Below are 14,389 nucleotides of genomic sequence, written 5' to 3'. Positions count from 1 at the left end.
GCATTGTACATGAGGGGGCGAACGACAGGGGCTGGGTTTTTTTTCTTTCTTTCTTTCTTTCTTTTTCTTTTTTTGTTTGTTTGTTTTTCGAAAAGGGAAGAAAAAGTTCCCTTTTTCTTACAACTAATCTATTTTTGCACGTACATTCCGACCTGTGATCCGCCACTGGCACCAAGGTAGTTCAGGGATGCCGCAGTTAAAAGCTGTCACGAAATCGTGAGGACGCAAAAGCAGGAGGGTTGAGACGAGCTGTAGATGGAGGGACATGCGACCAGATTATCCACACGACTGTGTTGTCTGAAAAAGTAGAAGATATAAACCGGCTTGAAATCATAATCAGATCCTATTGAATTCAGGCCTGTTCACTTTTGAATATGATTCCTTTAATTTTATTTAAAAGGATGTGGTTTTATAAAACAATCGCTTCCTTTTTTCTCTCAAAAGATGCATTTAAAGTTGTTGTTTTTTAGTCGCACCTGTACGATTTCAGACAGGAGAGGTTTCAGCACCTCGGACAGCTCCATGGTGACCAATGCGCACCAGCCTGCCAATAACAAATGCAGCAATGAACCAAAGCAGCATCAACTGTAGTTCTCATATAATCCTCGACCATTTAGAGGGCTCCTTCTTTTTTTGTTGGCACGACTAGGGGTGGGGGTGCAGGGAATGCCTCTCATACCAATGATTAGAATGGACGAGGTGTAATATATATATATTTAATCATTTATTTTCTCTGGAAGTATACAGATGTTCAATTGGAAATCCATGTGGTGACTATGAAAATCAGTAACAGGCTTATTACTCCACACCAGGGGCCCCCTTTATGTATATGGTCCATCCAGCATCATTGGAGACAACCAGTGGAGCTCTCCTCTAAAGTAGATGTGCAATATATCATTCTCTTGCTCCTGCTGCGTGTCTGTTTGGTTACAGTATTAAGTCATAGTTTTATCTCCATTTACATCCCTTGGAAGGTCGTTAATAAAGTAAGGAAACCCGTCGAGTTCCACCAAGTGCTTCAGGATATTGATTTACCTTCACTTCCTCTCTCACATGGGCTGGATCAGGGGCTCCTTCCATCTCTCTCTCACTGAGGGTCGTCTTCTCTCTCCTCTGCTCCTGCAGCTGCCGCCCACTCCTCCTCCTCCACCGCTTGATTATTTTCAGCTCAGTGCTTGTGTTTATGTGCGTGCTCACCAATGCACGTGCCAGAGAGTTTGCTGGCTGACTGACTGGCAGGCTGGTTTGGGAAATACCTGGTCACGATCTACTAGGAAGGGGTTTTGTCTCAACAGCGTGGCTCCCCCTACCGACCAAAACTGAAACAGCTGTTCAGCGTCAGAATGTAAAAAAAATAAATACAAAAAATATACCGTATATCAGCCAATAACGAGGGGAACATTTTAACTACTTTAGATGAATACCAAGAAAGGAATGCGCATACAGTCATAAAAACAAATCAGGCCTCTATATATTTATGTATAATGGTTTTATAGACACTAATGCATTCCATAATTGGCATGCAGCGAAATTGGTTACGTTTATAAAAAGAAGAGTAAAGGACAAAACCTTTGACTATTTTTATTATTATTCAGAATGAAAAGTTTAAACACACCAGATTTCTCTTCGCACCCAAACCGTAATAGAAAGACACGAAAATACATCATAGTCACTTTAAATTCAGGTTTAAAAATAGATCAGGATGATTTGAGAGGAAAGCCCTAGTCTGGAGCGCCCTCTGGAGGGGAAACTCTGTTCTTACACTAAATGTTAAATGTGCCAACAGCAAATAAGAGACCTCTTTTTTTTTAGGATGTATTGTAACTTTTATGCACCGATACGTTTTAATACGTAAATGCCTAAAAGATTTAAGGCCTCACTGTGCATCAGCTTCAATAACAAATCCTATTAATAGCAACAGCAGACTGCTTTCCCCACATGAAGCTCGGAGTTAAAAGACTTGCCTCTCTGCAGAAGGCTGCCAGAGCAGATTTAATAAAAAAAAAAAAAAAAAAAGGAGCTGGAGCCCCCCTCCTCCCACCCAACCCAACACACGTGTCTCTGCATGAAGACCTGTTGCACACTGACAGCTTTCTCTGCCACCTGCCAGGTTTCAGTCTGTTAGGCTTCCAGCTGTTTTCTACCTTCGTTTTTACAATTACACTTAAAAGAAACCCAGCATTTCATTTATTTTTTTCCACAAAGAAATGTACGGCAAAAAAGTACAACTGGATAGGATATATTTCCTGATGACCTCCAGAAAATACTGGATTCTGGAATGGGTGGATTGGCTGAAGCGCTCTGAGACCAATCATCTTCCATTTTTACTTCATTTTTGAATCCAAATGGTTTCTGTGATCCTTCCAACGTACAAAATGACTACATTCTGTATTCTGCTCAAATAATGACATGGTTAGTTACTGGAGTGGCATCAACCAGACCATATTAATGAATCAAGTTAATTTAAATGGTTGATCTTTAAAAAATAAATAAAATCAAGCTTTCTATGCTGCGCTGGATTTTTTCCACAAGTAAACAACCCATTTAGATGGAGGAAATTTAATCAACACAACCAAATAAAGGAAAAAAAATGTTTACAAACCAGATGTCAGCAAAAGCATTTGTGCCTCAAAGCTCATTTCTCAGAGGGAAAGTCAGATTAATACATTTACAATAAAACAAATCATATTCTATTGTTAACAACCTGTAGGACATATACGAAGAATTTAAGTAGATTTCAGAAACTTGGCTGGTAGAGTTAAGACTTTGGAAACTTAGGTCAGTTTGGTAATTTTATGATTAAAATAAAAAAAGTATATCAAATTTAACTGAAAAAAAGTTCAGATCCAAATATTTGTTGTGGTTTTTAATATTAATATTGACTTCTAATATTAAGAACAAAAAAGAATCTCATTAATTTCAGACAGCAGGGGGCTCCAAAAGAAGATTGTAAAATAATATTTATGAACACGTTGGGACCTCTTTTAAGGTTATTAATGCTTCGAACACAGATGCTATAGTCAGAAAAGATGGCATGTTTTTGAGCATTTTGCAACTAGATGCTATATTGTGAGCCAAAAATAATTTTGGGGAACAAACTTTAAGAGAAAATCGAAATATAGGGTAAATCAAGTAGTATACTTTAGAGTGATATGATTTCAATAGCCTTGGTCCTGAAAATAGCTTTTTCTTTCCCCAAATACGAGTAAGGGACAAATATTGTACTTCCATCTAGTTTTGTGATAAAAATTTAATGAAAGGGCATCATTGATTTATACAAAGAAGCAGTCAGCCAATTCTAATTAAGCTCTGCTAAAAAAAAAAAAAAAAAAAAAAAAAAAAAATGGTTAAATAAGAGAAAATTGAAATGGATTTTTCCACAAACATGCTGCTAAACAAGAGGAACTTCCACAACTATGTGACCAAAATATTTAGTTACAACTTGGCAGTCTTTTGTTCCACAAAAAACACACAAGGTTTAAAATTTTCTGGAAAAAATAAAAATAAAAAGAGGGAAGGGAAAATCCACACATCTAGATTACGGATTACCTTGGCTGAGAGAAATACAGCTACTCATGTGTTCATGACAAGAGGAGTTGGAGCCAGAAGAAGAAAGCAACTAAGACCCACAGATGAAAGGCAATAAGAGTAAAAACAAAAAAACTTAATTGTAAAAAATTAAAGGAAAAATATATATAGGTAAATGACAAATAGTCCATTCTGATGAGGAGATCCTGATGTGATGCAGTTCTGACAAAGAAATGTAGATTTCTGTCTCTCAGTAGATTCGGCCTCGGCTCCTGTTGCCTCTCATCCCCCAGCCTCGTCCTCTGCCGCCTCTGAAGCCACCGCGCTGCTCTGCATCGACATGGCATAAGAAAACTCAGCAAACGTGCAACAGAGGAGGCTGAACATGAGTCTAGAAAAAAGTCCAATAAATGTTCTGCACTGTTTGACATATTTACATCCTCTGAAAACACCATAGAGCAAGGGTGGGCAATTGCAGTTCCTGGGGGCCGGTATCCTTCAACTTTTAGATGTGCCTTTGGTTCAACACACCTGAATCAAGTAATTAGTTGATTGACAGGACTTGTGAGAAACTGACTGCAGACTGAGGAGGTAACTCAGCCATTTGCTTCAGGTGTGTTTGATAAAGGAAGGATGTGAAACCTTCAGGATACCGGCCCTCAGGAGCTGGAATTGCCCACCCCTGCCATAGAGAAACAGTCAATATGAACATTTGCTGGTACAGTAGAAGCCATTCAAAATTTCCCCACTGCCCCCGGCTGGTCTTTGACTGGTCCTTGGTTGGTCCCCTACAATTCCTTTTCAAACATCAATCTTTTTACTATAATATTCTGTCATGATTTGTGAACTTTAACATCTAAAGAGATGCGCCATCTCCTGGTCAGACCCTGTAATTCAGTGAAAGGGTGGAGTCAGAGTAACAAAATATGCACTCCAGTGGCTGGAAGTTGGAGGGGATTTTGCAGGGAGTTGGAGGGAAGTGGGCTGCTATTCGGCTGGCGTTTGACTGGGAAAAGACATTTTGAATGGCTGCTACAATAGCTTGTTTCTGTACGAGTCGGCCGTGAAATACTGTCTATTAATCTCACTTTGGAGTAGAACTGATTTTTTTCTCATATCATTTTTAAATTAACTGGAAGAAGAAAAAAAGAACACTGCAGCAGAACACAGACTAATAAGAAGAGTGAACTGGAAAGTGTGGCATGCTTTTGAATTCAGCTCTCCTGATGCAATGATCCAATTCTGCTTCACTAACAATCACACTCTTCTGTTATATCTTAACCAGATTTTTACATTTAGATGTTTACTAATTTTGGCCATTTAAAAAAACAGTTTTAATAGCGAGGAGCATCTGAACTTACAAACCCAGATCATTGTAAGACTTTAGCTGTATTCATCTTCACTATTCAACTGTGCAGATTCCCAGTCTTTGCCGTCCAATGCATGCTTTTGCCAATGCGGTACAACATGATTGATCGCAGTAAACTACCAACGGATCAAGCTTCTGGTTTCTTCTTGTATATCTTTTATAAAGGCCAGATTTATTTAGTAAACCCTTATTTGGTCTGAGAATCACGTTCAGAAAGTGAAACGTGTTCTTTACATGGTTTGTGACACACTGATAAGTCTTCTGTGACATTTCTCCTCCAGACGGCGGTGCTCCTCTTCCCATTGCTCCATTTGTAAAGTTTATTATATAAATGCACACCTCACTTCAGATCTTAATTGGTACAAAAAGCTTAAAACAGATACAAGACCATTAGGAAGTGGAATAAAAAAACGTGAGACTTAATCTTAATAAAATGAGTTAATGGTTACAGCATCAAAACATTTTTTGAACCATTTGAACACAAAATTCATCATATATCCTCAGCATGTTAAACTAAACTTAATGTTTCTTACTCCTTTGTTTTATTCACTGAAATCATTCTGTTTAAAGGGAATTTTCATGTCTTTAAAGTGGATTTGGAAGTCACAGCTGGTGGGGAATTGGACTTTCCAGGTTAGAATTTCATTTTAGGAGAAACTTTAGTTTCTCTTGTTCTTTAAGCTGAAAGTAAAACAAATATGTGACTCTGAAACTTAAAGAAACCCCGGGATAAATCTGACCTTTCACTCTACGGTTCACCTGTATTTCTCTAGTCAGGTTGCAGTAAAACGATGTGGTAAAACTTCCATTGGACCAAGCACATCAATTCTAAACGTTCAAACCAAACCATGAACTAACTGTTCATACAGTTTAATAAGGATACCCTCATAACGGTATTAAAGCAGAAAGTGTGACAAGTCATAATCCTTCAATTAGTGTTTTTTTTTAACCAAATAAAAAAAAAAAAACGTGCAAAACACAATAAAAGACATGCACTAAAACCACATTTGGTTTTAAAACAGGAAAAGTGCCACCAGGGTCGCCTCACCGTAGTTAAAATTGCCAATAGAGGCGCTGTACTTGCCGCTGGGAGGGTTGTAAATTTGCCTTGCGTCCCGTCTTGGGAGAGGCATGATCTGTTTTTTTGTGTTGGCCCCAGATCCCATTTCTTCCCCTGATGGACGTTTGGGCCTAAAAACAAGAAGAAAATGAGATGAAAGGAGAATGAGTGTTACATTAACGTCTCCTGACTGTTGAACAATGTCCTCTGTTAATGTGGAGGCTTACGCTGCTGCCTCTGGCTTCTGGACGGGTTTCCAGGACAAGGTTACTGTGCTCTTGTATGAAGGAGGGTTGTGGAAGAGATCCTGAAATGAAAATAAAGAAGTTTTTAATCCAACGATTCATAAGCAGAGCATGCACCAAAGGAACTAGATCCAAGTTTGCATTGAAAAACCAAACGTCCTATTTAAAAATCAGCCTAAAACTTTTTATTTTATTTAAACTCATCCTCAGTGCAGGCTTAAATGACCCGGGGTTATCCCTGGAATTATTAGAGGAAACTGATCCCAATAATTATCAGAAACTTGCTGCACATTCTACCCACTTTACTCAAATTCTACATTCTGAGCCCAAGTATTTATCTTTATTTTGCTTCCCGTCTCCCATCCCAGCCTATTGGGTCAAAGTGTTTGTAAATCTGTTGGGTTTTCCTCTGCAGCCAAATCAACAAACACAGCAAGAAACATTGAATCGGAAAGTTTAGCATAGCTCTGCCTAAACAGGACTGTAAATTCATTTACATAATGAATAGCATTTGTTATTTTAGAAGTATTTGCAGTAGCATATTCAAATCAAACTGAATAATTCATCAAGTGGTCAAAATGTCTCAACGTAGGGCTGAAAAAATTAGTCGGATTAATCAATCACTTAAAAATTTGTCAACTAACTCAGTAATTGATTAAAAACCTGCCTTTAGCTGATAGAGCGACTCAGTTAGAGCAGGAATTATACCAAAATTGTTTAAAAAAAAAAAAAACATTTTTAGTTTTCAGTTGATTTTAATTTTGTAAAAAAAAAACTTCCTTAAGAAACATTTTGCTATCAAATTATCAATTAAAAAAAAAACAGAATAATCAATTTCCAAAACAATTGTTAGTTGCAGCCGTATATAAATGAAAGAAGGCATCTTTATTACTATCACCATTATGCCGGTAAAATCTGTCAAAGATGTTTCTGAATCGCTTACCTTAATGAGAACATTGATGTTGTTTGTGATCTTCAGGGCCACCACTTTGATTTTGTTCTAAAACAATCAAAATAACATATCAATCATGAAAGTGTTTGTACTGATTTCTTCATTTTGGATCAGCAGCCATCAGGCTGTATAGACGATTACCTCCTCCGTCTTCAGAGCGTCCCCCGTCTTCCCCTGCAGGGCCACTCGCAGCTGTCTGATATAAACCTGCAGACCTCTGGCAAAGTACTGTAACCTGTTGGAAAACAAACAGGACGTCTAAATAAAACAACCACTCCAGCCTCAGTAACGCACAGCCATCCCATTTTGACAGACAGCCTTTGAACTCCAGGGGTTTTCAGGAATGGTGTCCAAACCTCACCGGATCTTGAAGTCTTTGAGGCGCTCTGCATCCACCTTGTCCACCAGAAAGTCGGGCAGCTTCTTGCCCAGCTGGTGGAAGCTGAAGAGGAGACACTCCACGTAGCTGAACTGCAGTTTGGGCTCCTCGCTGGCAGAGTTTTCACCATTCTCAACCTCTTCAGGTGGCAGCGGCATGAATTCCTAACAAACGGCAACAAAAACACAGTCGGTGTAAAAAAATAAAAAATTTTCCACTAATGTTCCCCCGGAATATTTGATGGTTAATGGAAACGTAGCAACTGATAAACATTTAGAATACTGATTGAATGTGTTATTTAGTAAGTGGCTCTCCTGCTTTCCCCCCCTCTGATCAGGAAATGATTTCCTCTTACATAGGTGGGGGTAAAAGAGCCATGATGTCCAATAAGGAGCCTTTTATCCGTGCATCCCATGGTTCAATGGAAGAGGACAACTCTTACCACAAGCTTGGTGAACAACGTGCTCAGATTGGCCTCCAGCTTCTCCATATCCCCACAAAATGGACTCATCTCAGCCAGCAGCTTCAGCACCTAAGAAACACACAACAGCTCTCAGTAAAATGTTTGAGGGGGGCAGATCTGTGCAGATTGTTTTCACTTCCATCTCTGAGCTATACACAAATTAAAACAATTTCCCACATTTGACTTGGACAGATTATGAGAAATAATAATAAAAAAATAAAAAAAAAACTAGTGGTGCATTCTATGCAGCAAAATCCCACTTAAACGACTGAAAACATAATGAGATCTAAGTCTAAAGAAAAGAAAAATGCAGCAATAAACGGCGTTGAATTGTTTCTAAACTGACCGAGGCAGAGAGGTGATTCTCAGAGAGATCTGGGAAGTTTATCCAACTTTTTATTCCTTTGTTTCAAAAAGAGGTGAGAAAAATATGGGAAAATACCATGTTATCTATTTATTTAACCCCAGCTCTTTTAAAATAAATGTTTCTGAAGCTCTGCTCTCGAATCGAAGGTTAGATTAAAAAGACTTTTATTTTAGAGCTTTTTTTGCACAGTTTCCAAACATTTTGCCCCGGTCTGTCTGTAGGGCTTTGTGGTATATTATGTTCATTGTTATATTCAGTTGAATTGAATTCAGTTTATTTATATAGCTCCAATTCACAACACGTCATCTCAAGACAATTCAACCAGATCATCGGGTCAAATTGATTCAAAATTTTCCATCTAAGGAAACCAGTTGATTGCATCGACTCATTGACTCAAAGGTGCTACAGCGCACATCTTTCGAAATTACAGCAGGAAAGGTATTTTAGAAGGTTCTCACACGCCCTCAGTTACAGATATGTAGGCATACTTTAGAAAAGATCGCACTGATTAATGTCCCAATAAATGTTATTCTAAATGTTCTACCTCCAGCTGTATGTCCAGCTCTGCTACAGGACACGTCAGGGTGCTGAGGTTAGGCAGGACGTGTTCGCAGAAGTACGTCACGAACCGGGTGGAATGGACATTTTTCTGCAAAGCAGAAAAATTTACCTTTAGATTACAATTAACTTGCACATATTATAATGTTGAGAGGTTTAAAGTCATGCTTCCAACCTTAAAACTTTATCATGACTCAAATTTAGGAACATCAAGGTGAACTTACAGAGAACAACGGCAGAGCTTGTCGAGTGCACTGCAGGAGTCGGTCCACGGCGTCTGGGTCTGCTGGGTTCAGGGCTTGCTCCAGGTCAGCCTGCTCCACCACCAGCTCCACCAGCTGCTGTCGTCCATTTACCGACTGCAGCACCCGCAGACCAGACACCACGCGCATCAGAAGCACAAACTCCTCTCCTGTGACGTCCTCCATAACCTACAGGGGGCAGCAGGAAAGTTAACCTTTTTATTTTCGTTAAACCTGAAAAAAGTTTGTTCTGCTAAAATAACTACACTATAAGATGTTTTGGAAACCAGTTCAAACAAAAAATCATGTCCCATGGTCGAATGCGTCAACATATTTTTAAATAGAAACTTCTAAAGCACATGTCGCATCTTGACGATTTAGACCAGCCTATGCCTGAGGTTCAAAAAATCTGTCAAAAAAGTTGCCATAGCTTGAATAAGTTATAGGTACATTTTGTAAAAGTTATGAGCACACTAAAGTAACACGCTGAAACACAGTGGCACATGTCGACAGCGAGGACATCGAGAAATTACGAGCATGCTCCAGACATATGCCAGCGTTTGCTAATAGGTGGGCCATCAGTTCCAAGTCAGCTATCTGATGGTTGACATACGTTCAGTGTCAGTTCCTCATCGGTCGTGGCGTCAGGCTTATCCTAAACCTCTGAGTAACTTATGCATCACTTCTGCGTAACTTATCAAGAACTTCTCTCCAACGCATATCAACGTATCTGACGTGTTCCAGACGAGTGCTGAGTGTGTTCCTAACTTCCAGCTACTGTATAATGGCGTATTGGCAGCGTTTTGGTATAAAGGGGGTTCACAGGGTGTGCAGGTGGCGCAGAGGTTAGTGCCCACAGCCCATGAACGGACCCCTTAGTCCTCAACCCGTGGTCCTTTGCCACATGTCTCTCCCCCTCTGTCATACCCCCTTTCCTGTCAGCCTCCTGTCAAAACAAAAAAAAAAACAGCCACTAGTGCTGTAAAACAACTCAAAAGGGGGTTCACAGGAGGAAACCGTCAGTTCTCCTCCAGACTTCATCCCCATCAAAGGGTGAGCCAGAAGGAAGGGTGTGATGGATCCTCCCTGCGTTCACACCCACCACCAACACACTTCCTAGCAGACATGATGCTCAATCTGCTGCCACAAAAAAAACAAAAAAAAACACCCTTCTTTTTTTTCTTTATTCCTTTTTTTGGGCAGGCAGTGAACAGCAGCTAGGTTAATAACGCGACCAAATAAATGTTTTTATGCAGACCGTGCGCATCGCTGCTCCTGAGGGGAGCAGCTTTAACTGATGCTTCGTAATACCCATGAAATGGTGCAAAAGTATCATTTCATGGGCATTACGCTGCTGTGCGTTAAGCACAAGTTAGGCTGTCATTGGACAGAAGTTCTGGACTCATTATGAATCTATGTAAATGCCCATAATTGAAAAAAATACATACAAAGTTGAGCGTATGCCAGCGTTTTTGGAGATTCTGGGACATCAGGCATACACCGGCTAAATTGGCATGGTGTGACAGAGCGCTAAGCTAATACTCAAACAGCTTGGATCTACATCAACTATGATAGTAAACTGCAAAAACTATCTGAAAATAAGTAGAAATCTCTTAAATTCACCCTATTGTGAATTGTATTCACCCTAAATTTCTGAAGGTAATAACATGACCTGCCAAATGAATTAGTTTTTCTTAACTTAGAATAAGATAATTAGATATAAAGGCCTTGAAATAAGACAGTGCAGTTGTTTTTTTTCTCATTTCAAATGTAACTTGTCTTATTCTATTTGCAAAGAGTCTAAATTACCTGCTTAGTTCAGAAAAAATGCACTTTTTTTAAAGAAAAAATGACTTAATTAGATTCACGTTTTTTGCAGTATAATCTTCAGAGACTCCAACCCATCATAGCATGCTAATCATCTTAGCATGAACAAAAAGGCAGAGCAGCTGCAAACTAAAACACAAACCTTCTTTGTCTCAGCAAAGACGTAATCCTCCACCTCCTTTGTCATGACGTCCTCTGGTAAAGTCTTCAGTTTGGTGGACAGAAACTTGATGGCCCTCTCTCGCACTATGTCCTCACCCTGCAGGATCTGCGAGAAGAGACCTCCCAGTGTACCTGGATGACCATAGAAAAAAACTAAATGCTTTTCTGTCTCATTCTATGATGTACATCATACCCAGTTATCCACTCAGTGCCTCCAGGAACGCTTACCCTTAGCGTCCATCTTGAAAATTGAAATCAGTGCTGTGTTCACTTGGTTGAACTCTGCAGTATCGTCTAAAAACCCCAACAGATATGACGATTCTTACAACCAGTTATACAGGAGCGACTTTGTGATGAGCTTAAAATATCATTGGGATCCACATTAGCATGATACCTGTTTGTAGGAGCTGGGTCAGAATATCAGCGACTCGAAAAATGTTTTCACCAGTTGCGAACCTGGGTAACTCCTTAATGGCCTGTCGTCGAATCTGGACAAAGACATTGGTAATGCTTAATAGGGCCAAAACAATCAGATTAACCACAAGTATTCCATTATTAACATAATCGTTAACTAATTTAGTAATCGATTTATCGGTAACTGGAGTATAGAGACTCTAAAACACGCCTTTAGCTGACAGAGCGACGCACTTAGAGCAGGAATTATACCAAGATTGCAAAAAGTATTTTGTACTTTAAAAAATTCATGGTAATATGTTCTATGCAGAGCTCCTCAAGTGGAAAAGTTTTAGTTTCACCTGGGTTAATTTTTATAAAATGTCTTAAAGGAACCTTTGGCTATCTAGTTATTAATTGTTTAATAGAAAAAAAAATTGACAGATTTGTGAAATAATTAGTTCCAGCTCTCATATTTTACATGGAATAAAACCCAACGAAACGCTAACGATGTTCCAGAAAGTATTCCCTAAAAAACCCAGCCCGATAAGTTAAACAAATGGCAGTAATTAAGCTGCCAATTACTACCATTAGAAACTTATAAGAATGGGTTTAAAGAAATTAGCCTTTTCTCAAGCCTCATAAAAGCTTTAAAACATCATGGCTTCAGAAACTAAACTTTCCTTTTATTTCACAGCTCTTCTAATGTGATGTCAGATAATTAAGTTTTTGCAAACCGCAGGGAGAAAACTGAGATTGAGCTACAGATAATTCAGATAATCAACACACTAAAATGAAACGAAGATCATTTCTTTTCTACTTACAGACACATCTTCATCTTCACAGAGATCAAGCTGGGCATTTATGGCTGCATCAGCCAACTCTGGGAAGCTGCTGAAGAATTTAGGAATAAATTGTGCCGCCAGTCTCTTTTCTTTGGGACCACCCTTCACACCATCCAGGATTGCTTGGTATGCATCTTTGTGCTGCACAACAAAATACACAAGTTAATGACGCCGATAAAACAGTAACAATGATCATTTGGCCTGAAACGTAATTTCTAATCATTAAGTCTGCAGTTTGTGTTCCAAGAACTTGAGTGATGATGAAAGTGCTTGTTGCAGGTGACCCTCAGATCAGCTTTAACATTTCATGTTGCCATTTTATTAGGATAAAGGATCCATGATAAACTATTATTCAGGTGCTTATTTTTTAGGTCCTTTGACAGAGCCAGAGTTTACATTGATTAGCTAATTTGTTTATAAAAATAAATACATTAGCTAATAAACAGTACGTCATCTTGAAAATACTCTGTACTTGAATTAAAATGAAATGATGCTGGTGACATTTAAAAGAGAACCTGAATGTTTATTCTTTTAAACACTGAGAATTAAACTATTACCATGTGAATCCACTGACACACTAACAACTTTAAACTAACTTATTCAACAAAACCCATTTACCATCACATAAAAAACACATTTCTCCATATTTTATACAAATTTTACTCAATTTTTTTAACCGAAATAGCTATTTTTACAACAAACTCAAATATTACAAGTTTAGTTTAGAAGTAAAAATACTTGTTTTATTAAAAAAAAATTTAAAACAATCCACTCTACTTGATTTGCAAGTTTGAAACGTTTTTATCTTTATTTAATTTATTTTTGTAATGACCATGACCTGTATGGCTGAAAGCTTCACCAGCAGACTTGTTTTATTTCTTCAGATTAATGTGTTTTTCCTGCTTCGTTAAAGGAAACAGGAGCTATTGCTGCGACGCTTTATAAAGTGCAACAGCATGAAGATGCTGGAGACTTTTTCAGGTATTAAACATATAATAGGTAATATTGCAGCCTGTGATGCTATCTGCTGGTTAGCATGGTCACTATGATGGCTAGCTGCAGCTAACACATGTCAATAGATCAGCTAAATCCAAGCTAAGCCGCCCGCTGTGGACAAAATAACCGAGCTGAGAACACTGAGAGCGGACTGAGCTTCCTCACCTGGCTCAGGTTTTCTTTAGCATCAGCAAGGATCCCGTAGTTCCGATAAAGCTCCTCGATTGTGACCGCCATCAGCGTGTCCCGTCCCTGGCGCTTTCACAGAAGACCGCTGATGAAACCACGGGGGGGAAAGGAAATATAGCACCTTACAGCGCAACGCTAGCTAGGTTTTAGATAAACTAACCTACGACAACACGAATAATGGCTAATACTACCGTGGGAGCGACAGGCGCGTGAGAATGAAAATTCTAGAAAATCGTCAATGGACTCCCTCCCCCGGCCGTCTGTTTTCCCGCAATGTTCTCCCCGGCTATAATGCTACGGAAGGTAACATTGTGCGCATGCGCCACCCTTGTGACGACTACGGAAGAGGAGTAGGGCCACTGAAAAAAAAAAAGTTAATGATTTTTAAATTTTATTTCAGTTTAGTATGGGAAAAAAGTCAAAATTCTGACTTTTTTCTCATAATTCTGACTTTAATCTCATAATTCTGACTTTATTCTAAGAATTCTGACTTTTAGTCAGAAAAGATTAAAGTCAGAATTCTGAGAAAAAAAGGCAGAATTCTGAGATTAAAGTCAGGAAAAAATTACTTTTTTCCCATACTAAACTGAAATAAAATTTAAAAATCAGTTAACTTTTTTTTTTTTTTCCAGTGGCCGTAATCCTCTTCCGTAGCTACGACTCCGTCGTACGCATAGATATCCATAATAAAGGCTAGATGTCTTACGGCGGAGTCTCAAACGGCATCACCGGGCGGCCATCTTACCACAGGCAGGCTTTCTGGTGTGCTCTGTGGTACTTAATGTAAGGCCGCGGTTCTCAAAGTGTGTGGCGC

The 14,389-nt window shown here is 39.0% G+C and overlaps 1 protein-coding gene across 1 annotated transcript; it reads right to left on the bottom strand.

Moving 5' to 3' along the window:
- Window positions 1–3,738: 3,738 nt before the first annotated feature.
- api5 (apoptosis inhibitor 5) lies at window positions 3,739–13,870 on the bottom strand. The gene is made up of 14 exons (XM_015386529.1): window positions 13,552–13,870; window positions 12,370–12,531; window positions 11,547–11,640; window positions 11,381–11,446; window positions 11,133–11,284; window positions 9,146–9,352; window positions 8,908–9,012; window positions 7,976–8,065; window positions 7,516–7,697; window positions 7,296–7,389; window positions 7,146–7,202; window positions 6,185–6,264; window positions 5,946–6,088; window positions 3,739–3,858 (listed from the first exon to the last, which is right to left on the bottom strand). The coding sequence occupies exons 1-14, from the start codon at window positions 13,621–13,623 to the stop codon at window positions 3,779–3,781; spliced, it is 1,584 nt and encodes a 527-aa protein (XP_015242015.1). The 5' UTR covers window positions 13,624–13,870; the 3' UTR covers window positions 3,739–3,778.
- Window positions 13,871–14,389: the final 519 nt, after the last annotated feature.

This window comes from Cyprinodon variegatus, unplaced genomic scaffold, assembly GCF_000732505.1.
Source record: "Cyprinodon variegatus isolate N-32 unplaced genomic scaffold, C_variegatus-1.0 Scaffold370, whole genome shotgun sequence".
Lineage (NCBI taxonomy): Eukaryota > Metazoa > Chordata > Actinopteri > Cyprinodontiformes > Cyprinodontidae > Cyprinodon > Cyprinodon variegatus.
Note: the sequence above shows the minus strand (reverse complement) of the source record. Positions and strands in the feature narration are given on the sequence as shown.

Coding starts and splice junctions, on each gene's coding strand:
- api5 (XM_015386529.1), bottom strand. CDS start 13,623: ATGGCGGTCACAATCGAGGAGCTTTATCGGAACTACGGGATCCTTGCT. Junction 12,532..13,551: donor CTAAAGAAAACCTGAGCCAG/GTGAGGAAGCTC, acceptor TTTGTTGTGCAG/CACAAAGATGCATACCAAGC. Junction 11,641..12,369: donor GTGAAGATGAAGATGTGTCT/GTAAGTAGAAAA, acceptor GTCTTTGTCCAG/ATTCGACGACAGGCCATTAA.